Here is a 9,469-nt window from a genome sequence, read left to right on the forward strand (position 1 = left end):
CTATAGGGGCTTGTTTGAGTCCATATAATGCTTTTGTGAGCTTGAAAATATGATTTGGAGAAAATTTTGTTTCAAAACTTGGAGGTTGCTCAACATATACATCTTCATTTATAAAACCATTTACTTTTACTTATAGAGGAATTCATGCATACCTAAACAAATAATGAAAATGATTTTTCTTAGTACACAAGTTCTTTGGGACCAACATTTATTAGTGTTAGAAGAAACAAGATTTTTAGGTACCCATATGAGCCTAATAGTCATTGTATGTTTTCATCTAATAGGACAAGCATGATAATTATGACCATTTCTATTACAAAAACTGCAGATGACATGTGACATATATGTAAAACTTAAGTGATTGTAATAGTATCTTTCTTTGAAAAATTTATTTTTATGAAAATAATTTTGAATATTGGACTTTGATTTAGAATAATTATTAAAGAAGTTTTTATAAGGTTTGTATTTTTTTTTTAGCATGTATCCCAAGCCTACCTTGTCAAAAACACATTTTTGACTAAAAGAATTTTTTCAAAATTTCTTTTTCCATTTGTAAAGTTTTCAACAATCTTTTCTAAATCAGTCACTTTCTTCTTCAACTCATGATTTTCATTTTTAAAACAATGTTTTTTTTAAAACATCAATTACATTTGTTAAAGAAGAATTTTCCTTTTTCAAAGTAGTATATTTGATACCCAATTTCTCAAGTTTCCTCATATACTTCATCTAAGACATTTTGCAAATCCTCATATGAAGGATTTTCAATATTGTTAAGTTTTGTTACCTCAAGGTCGTCTTTAGTCATAAGATAAAGATTTGTAGATTATCCATTGCTTGCTTCACTGTCTGAGCTGCTCGAATTATCATCCCATGTAGCTTTTATTACTTTCTTTCATTTGTTTCGATCTTTCTTTAGCAGAGGACAATCCACCTTGATATGTCCATGCTTATTGTATTTATAACAAGTGAAAGAGTCATTTTTACTTGTATTTTTCTTGGAAAACTTTTTTAAGGATTTCCTTGAATGAGCTTTATTTTTTTTAAGAATATTTTAATTCTCCTTGTTATCATCTCAACTTCTTCATCTTTGTCATCACTTTCCTCATCTTCATCACTTTCGCTTTTATGAGGAACAACTTTAAGTGTCAAACTCGTCTTTGGCTTCCTTCTTCTTCTTCTCTTTTGAATGTATACTCATGAGTGGTAAGTGACTTGATGAGTTCATTTACTTCGAGTTTCTTGAAGTTTCTAACTTCAAGAATCGGCGTCACTTTTGATTCTCAATGTTTTGGCAAAGAGTTGAGAATTTTTCTTACTATCTCCAGGTTAGAATAAACATTGCAGAGAGCTATCAAGCTGTTTATAATGTTAGTAAAATGAGTGTACATAATAGAAATAGAATCATCATCATTCATTTTAAACACTTCATATTCATGAGTAAGAATATAAATTTTTGATTCCTTGACTTGCGAAGTTCCTTCATAAGTTACTTTCAAGTTATCCTAAATTTCCTTTACTGTTTTGCAAGTCATTATTCTATTGAACTCATTCCCATTGAGTGCATTATATAGGAGATTTATAGCCACTGAATTCGATGATAGAATTCTCTCATCTTCATGATCAAACTCTTCTTCTTCCTTTTTGACCTTATTCCATCAACAACTTTTGTTGGAATATAAGGTCCATTTACAACGCATTTTCAAATTTCTCGACCTTGATCCAAAAAGAAAATTTTCATTCTAACCTTCCAGAATGTGTAATTGTCTCCACAAAATAGTAGAGGTCGACTATTAGATTGACTTTCACCAAATGTAGCTACAATGTTAGCCATAAAATTTTAACTCAAAAGATAGTTAATCTTATAAAAGAAGCCCTTGCTCTGATACTAATTGCTGCCCAAATGACTAACATAAGAGGGGATAAATTGGGTTGTATTTAAAAATCTGTAATTATAAACCACATACACAATATAAAATATGAACAAAATATGAAGCAGCAGTAAATATAAAGAGTAAGGGTAAGAGGAAGCAAACTCAATATTTTAATGAGGTTCAGCCCCACTACCTATGTCCTCGCCTCAAGCTATCCCTTGAGGATTCCCAATTTCACTATTCAACCTTCTTTAGGTGGAGATAGAAGTCTATTGCACCTTTGCGCAGTAGCGCTACAAAGAATCCGTGTAGAACACACTTTACACTTAGAATCACCTTACACATGGTGATTCAACTATTCCCTGTGTAGAATACCTGTTACATGCACAAGGGTTATACATACCCTTTTATTGATACAAGAGTTGATAATGGATAGGTTATCAGAAAACACTTCTTAATGAGTAGAATAAGAACGATACAGCACAAACTATATCTCTGTCAAAATGAACAAGGGTTAAGAGTCAATGCTTAGAGAAGAAAGACTAAAAACTTTGAATGAATTTTGTAAAACTTGCAATTGATGTGTGTATGCTCTTGTTGTTGTGTTCTTCACTTGAAGATTTCAAATGAGCTATTTGTAAGTATATGAGATTTCATTTTTAAATTTAAAAAGATTCACGTGTCAAAAAGGAGCACCACTTAATTTCAAAATTTTCAAACTTAATCTTTTACTTTTTACATATGACATCAATCACTTTTCAAAAATTTCAAATATAATATTTTACTTTTCACATGTGACAAAATGAGTACGATTTACTTTTCAAAATTTTCAAACAAAATCATATTCCTTTTACATATGTCAAAAAGAGTATCAATCACATTTCAAAATTTTCAAATCTAATCCTTTAATTTTTACATATGACAAAAGGATCATTATTTACTTTTCAAAATTTTCAAATAAAATCATCTTCATTTTGAATATATCAAAAATGACATCAATCACTTTTCAAAAATTTCAAATATGATATTTTACTTTTCACATGTGACAAAATGAGTATGATTTACTTTTCAAAATTTTCAAACAAAATCATCTTCCTTTTACATATGTCAAAAAGAGTATCAATCACATTTCAGAATTTTCAAATCTAATCTTTTACTTTTTACATATGACAAAAGGAGCATTATTTACTTTTCAAAATTTTCAAACAAAATCATCTACCTTTTCAATATGTCAAAAATGGCATAAATCACTTTTCAGAAATTTCAAACCTAATCTTTTACTTTTCACATATGACAAAATGAGCATGATTTACTTTTCAAAATTTTCAAACCAAATCATCTTCCTTTTGCACATCAAAAAGAGCATCAATCATTTTTCAAAATCTCCAAAGCTAATCTTTTATTTTTTGCATATGACAAAATGAGTATTATTTACTTTTCAAATTTTTCAAACAAAATCATCTACTTTTGGCATATGTCAAAAGTGCATCAATCACTTTTGAAAAGTTTCAAACAAAACATCCACATGTAAAAGATGACAATCAATCATTTTTTAAATTTTCAAAAATTTAAACTTTTAATCATGTCATGCACATGTGAAAGATATCAATCAATCATCTTTGAAAAATTTAAATTTTAAACTTTTAATTTTCAAATATTTTATGAACATGTGGAAAATGCAATTTGATGCTTTATGAGAAAATATTAATTTTGAGCCTTAATCCAATTTCGAATTTTATTAAGAGATGTATAACATTACTCTTAGATTTTTATTCGTAAGTTTGTTCTCTTTCTTGCTCATGCTTGATTGGTTGATGTGCGTAGTTTTATTGTATAGATAATTTGAACTTGAGATTCCTTTATACTTAAATTTATTTGTTATCATTAAAATTTATACGTAGATATATAATTATATGAAATTTGAAATATTAGTTTTAATAATGATCAAATGTAATGATTATTAAAGATATTTGCAATGATTTTGAGAGAAAGGCTGATTTCTTGTAGTGGATTTATTTTATAAGGACTGTGCTAATCGCTCTTGGATAGAAGTAGATCATAACGGATCCGGTTATCCACGAAATAAAATTAAACGGGCCTACATATATGCTAGCTTCTGATCTTACTCTTGCCTTTTGGTCCCATTTTATATTAATTATTAGCTTTCATGTCATGTGTTGCGCGAGGTTGATTGGAAAGATACTTTAATTTGGTGGAGCAATCCATGTAAACAAAAAGATAAAAGTGGGCTTGCTAGCTGGCATGAATGACTCCTTTATAAATTTCTCATACATGACATTCATGGCAATTAATTGAAGTTTTGAAGTACTACTGTACGGGCTCTGATGACTTTTAACTCTATTAATGCTACCAATTAAATGATGCGGATTACATGTTTGGTAAGGTAAGGTGATATTGCCGGTAACTCAAAATTTTACTTCATCATATCCTTCGATTTTCTTCAGACTCACAAGCCTTTATGAATTCGTGCTAAATTTTACAAATGGTGTTTTTTATTTTTTTGAGGTTGCATAGAAGTTTAGGTCTAGTTTGTTTTTAATAAATATCTCATTTTATTTCATCTCATTATTATAATTTTTTTAAATCTTCATATAAAATAAAATAAATAATTTAATTTTTTAAAATTTTAAAATAAAAATAATATTAAAAAATATATTCTAACAATATTTTATTCAACTTTTTAACTTTAATCTCAATTATTCTCATCTCTAAAAATAAACTAGCCCTAGTGTTAATTCTTTAAGTAGTTCTACCACTGTACCGCTCTTGGGTTTTGGGATCAAGTTAAGTAGGTCCCTTAAAAGCTCTATTACGGCGACAATTTCTCCTGGAAATACATAATGACGGTGATAATTCATCATCGCTTGAAAAAAATCTAATTATTTGTGGCGATGCAAGGGGCTCGGGCCTTTACGGTGCAAGGGCTTGGCGAAGGTGGCTGCTGTTACGCAGTTGCGTAGGAAGAGAGGGATGAGAGATGGGCTGGGAAATCGAGAAAGTGCGAGATGCATATTAAGAGAGAGAAAAGAAAGAAAGACGAGAAGGATGGACAGAGACTTGCTGGTGTGGAAAGTTGCTACCCGCGACATCAAGGGACTGCAGCGACGCAAGGAGTGAGAGAACGATTAGAAGATCTGGCAAGAGTAGGACATCAGGGGGTGGGGGTGAAGAAAAAACGAAAAATGATTTAGAGCGGGTTTGATAACCAAAACAAAATATAAAATTTTTATTTTATCTCATCATTATATCTTTTTTAAATTTTTATATAAAATATAATAAATAATTTAACTTTTTTAAATTCTAATACACATTTTTCAAATCTTAAAATAATAATAATATTAAAATATAATATTTTAAACTTTAAAATAAAACATAAAATTTTCATCTCATCCCTTAAACCTACTCTTAAACTTTATGGATTAGTAGGGCTTTCTCCCTTTTTTTTGTTTTTAATTTTTATCTTTTTGCCGCAATTTATTGTCGCTGCAAATAGTTAAATAATTGTTACAAATGATTCAATAATCGCGGCAAATAATGAAATAATAGTGACAAATAGTCAACTATCATCAAATTAGCAGCAAAATAATATCGCTGCAAAAGACACAAAAGCGTCGAAATTGATTTTTTCCATCCAAATTAATTGTACGAATTTTTTTTTTGCGACGAATTCTTACTCTTTGCAAATTAAAATAGAGAAGTCAGAAAATGACATTTTAGAACAAGAATTTCGATCCCTACTTAACAGATGACAAGCAAAGAAACTAACATGAAGTAAAACTCCTTATATATCTAATTAATAAAAAGAGTTCTACTAATTATATATATATCTATTATTTTCATGTTGCACATAACAGATCATAGCATCAGACAGCTTATTTAGGCAGCACTTGAATGATAGAGCATACAGCTTGCACTAATGTGAGCACCAACAAGATAATAGCAGCTGCGGTAGAAGCAATTCTCCAAGGAGTGCTCAAATAATCACGTCTCATTATAGCCTTCCATCGATGCCAAGGGTTATCGTAGAAATCAACTAAATCTTTACAAAGACGAATATAGTCAGAATTCATGGATGAGTATTCGACATTTGTGCCCAGATTGTTGACAAAAGTTGCATTGTCGTCACCCAGCCCATTAACAAGGATCTTCTTTCGAGCAAGTAGACCCACATCTTTGCCTGTATCAATAAGGAAATCCAACAGAAAAAAATAATCAGTAATATATGCTTCTCTTGGATAGTGACATTGCTCCAAGGCCATGAGGTTTCGAGCATAAAGCTCTGTCGCATTGTCTAAGGTAAAGCGTGGGATTTCCAACACTCCGTCTGCATATTTTAGATCAAGGTGGCACTTGCTTGTACTCTTCTTGAAGGTCAATCCTGCCTCGGCCAGTTTGGATGCGCAGTATATTTCCTCAACCTTGCTTTCATCTTTTCTTTCTGATAGATCTCTTCCAGGTGGCGGTAGATAAAAGGTTCTCAGCAAATCAACGAAATGCTTAATTTTTGGGAACTCCGAACCAGAAGACCTGTGATCTTGAGTGTTGAAAAAGCTGAAGTAGGAAAAGGTAACCTCAATAAAGGATGGGTAAATTGTGTTAATAGCCAAGACAAAGTCATATAATTTCTCAATAATGAAGAAAGGAAGCTGATTTTCAAGTAAAAGGAAGTCCAACTGCATCCTAGCAGTTAGCCATGGCTTTATCACTATCTCGTCCTCAGCCGTCCATTGTTTTGGGAACCTGTTTTTCAGGAAATACTCAATAATGAAGGTCGCATCAAGCAGTATCATTTTCACAAAATCATTGCTGCTAATAACTTCGGTGCCTTCTGCATAAGATGCACGTACACTTTCTTCCCTCTCCCTTATAATGCTTACTAAATTCTCCAACTCTGTATTTGTTCGTTCCATGAAATTCATCAGGTATCGCACTTTGTACTTTCCCATGGTTTGCAATTTTGTGTTGCCGTGGTGGAAAGGCCCTATGGAAATAATCCGAGGAGTGTATGCATCTTCATTCAACTTACGAAAGTGATCTGGAACCTTGTAAATACAACACTTCGGTGAGAAGAGAGGTCTCGAGCTGTCTATCAACTCCTTGATATCAATTACCAAGTCATCTCCACTTTCTATTATTGAACCATTTGCCTTTCGTTGAGTTAATTTTCCAATCGCCGAGTACTCCCCCATCTATCAAGTATCTTTAGATTTCCTGATGACAATAGTATCTTTAACCTTCACTAAAAGTATCTTTAGATTGAGAATGGTAATAGTAATACTACAGAGTTACATCAGGGAGATAGAGATGAACAGATCACCTGGTTGAAGAAAATTAGTGAAGGCTTCGATCTGTGCTGTTGATCTGCTTCGCGGCTCCTAAGATAACAGACTGAAGCGGCCTTATATAGAAAAAAAGTAGAGGTTCTTTCAAGACACAACACCTTGCTATTAATCTTAAATTTTTCAGAACAAATACAACTTGGGTTTTATTATTATCTCATAGCAGGTGTTGAAATTAATAAATTAAAGTCATTAAAGCCAGCTAGCTGTACGAAACTTCTCTTGATTCCAGCCCATTATTTGCCTATCTCCAAAGATCATCTCATGTGCTTTTCAATCCATGACAAGTGTATGAAGTTTAATTTGGAAAGTGTATGAAAAAGTCGTGAATGATCATTGAGAAAGACAAAAGTCAGTTCTAAAATGCTTTTACATAATCAAATATTGCCTTCCTTCTCTAATTTCTCGAGTTTTTTTCTTCTCAAACTCAACGGTCTCCATCATTGATGTTATTAACCTGATCATGTGTTCAACTTGTTTGCTGTTTTTAATTGGCAAATAAGGGGTAATGACATCATCAACGATACGTCAATAATGACGTCTGAGTTTCTAGTTTTGGTCTTTCTTTATTCAAAGTGAAATATTCTAACCATAAAATGATTACACAAAAATAATCATATAAACTGACATGATTTGATGTGGTTCGTCAGATTATAAAATTATTTTTAATGTAAAATATATCTAATAGATTAAAAAGTCATGCTAATTTATGCGATTATTTTTATGTAATTTTTTTATAAATGTAACTGTACTCTTTTTCAAATGATACTTTAATGTCAATTACTATTACTTTTTTTAAAGGGACTGCCACCCAATCTGCTACCTCAAACTTACCATTAGTGTAAATTTTATTTTTTATTTTTTTTCAAACATTTTTTAAAAATAAAAAAAATACATCACTTCATTAATAGTTACTCTTTTAATTATAAAAAATAAAATAAAATAAAATATCCAAACAATAACTTTGAAATACCAAACTCATGTGAGGCCAAGTATAATATTCCATCAGCTAACATGATCGGCCTCGATGTAGTGTAAAAGTGGTTTATCCGAGAACAAAGGAAGCCACGCTTCAGATCAATCCTAGAAAGAGATAAGCTTTGAGTACTACTACTTTAACTGGTACTCTGATCTAAGGGGTGTATTTTATATCTTACATGCTCCTTCGTCTCTCCGTCTCATAGTTGCAAGAAAAAAGGTGATCAAAGCAACACATGCCGCGCAATGACCAGCATCGTATACGACGAAAGGAGGGAGAGGAAGAAAACATAAAATTACAAGTTGGGGCACGCATGTAGCATCGAATACCACAACGTGTAATTTTTTTAATTTTTAATATTAGTTTTTGCTTTTTGTTTTAAGTTCCAAGTGGTCTATTGATCACGTGGTTTTATTGTAGTTTATGTGTGATGTTCCAATAGTAGATCCAAAGCCACATTATTTATATTTTAAAAGAATTAGTTAATGATATAATTGTATTTCATACTCGTCCGACTAGTCCGTCATAAGTGGTGCGGCTCAAATCCTACATTTATGATTGAAATAGGTTCTGATACAATTTATAACACTCTAATGGAAGGCTCAAGCGACATGATGATCTATACTCCAAAACGACTAGTCAATGATACAATTAGAACCCAAACTACAAATTTGTTGTACGCCATCCTACACACAAATTTCTTTACGAAGGGCATTATCTTAACTTCTAGATACTCTCATAAGAGAGTATCACTCTGTAAAAAAAATAGAGATAAAAAACCATCCCCTACCTACCTCAAATGGAGGAAAGGGTATCCAAACCCCCTCCTCTGTTGGAGGAGGGGTATCCAACCACCCATCCTCCAAAAGAGGAGGGGTTCCCCTGCTATGGACATAAGTCCAATAAGCTATTTTTTTTTATTAATAAACCCAAACAGAGAAATAAAATTACAAACACTAAGAAAACATTCCACAAAGAGGCTGCAGGAGTGCGTGCTGGACACACGCCAATCGAGGAAGAAATCGGGTAGACAATTGTGGAGGTGCCGAAGGCATTGGATCCAACGGCGCCGCGAATGGAGCTGGAAAAAGAAACTGCACGGAGGGCATGGCGGCCACGTGCGAACTTCAATCGGCGCGTGTAGGAGATGCGTCGCTCCTTTGGACGCCGCGTTGTAACGCCCCGTTCCCGGAGGTCCGGAGAGTTAGCTCTTGTAACCTAAATCCAACTTCCATAACATATTTAAATACTCCAATATT

At 32.3% G+C, this 9,469-nt stretch overlaps 1 protein-coding gene across 2 annotated transcripts; it reads right to left on the reverse strand.

Moving 5' to 3' along the window:
* Positions 1-5,652: 5,652 nt before the first annotated feature.
* Positions 5,653-7,434, reverse strand: LOC108984257 (UPF0481 protein At3g47200-like). 2 transcript variants are annotated; one of them, XM_018956152.2, is made up of 2 exons: positions 7,210-7,434; positions 5,653-7,092 (listed from the first exon to the last, which is right to left on the reverse strand). In XM_018956152.2, the coding sequence occupies exon 2, from the start codon at positions 7,079-7,081 to the stop codon at positions 5,765-5,767; it is 1,317 nt and encodes a 438-aa protein (XP_018811697.1). In that variant the 5' UTR covers positions 7,082-7,092; positions 7,210-7,434; the 3' UTR covers positions 5,653-5,764. The 2 variants fall into 2 exon arrangements, with proteins under 2 accessions (XP_018811697.1, XP_018811696.1); XM_018956151.2 differs by having other exon boundaries at positions 5,654-7,103; positions 7,210-7,433.
* Between the last annotated feature and the right edge of the window lie 2,035 nt (positions 7,435-9,469).

Source organism: Juglans regia, chromosome 10, assembly GCF_001411555.2.
Source record: "Juglans regia cultivar Chandler chromosome 10, Walnut 2.0, whole genome shotgun sequence".
Taxonomy (NCBI): Eukaryota; Viridiplantae; Streptophyta; class Magnoliopsida; order Fagales; family Juglandaceae; genus Juglans; species Juglans regia.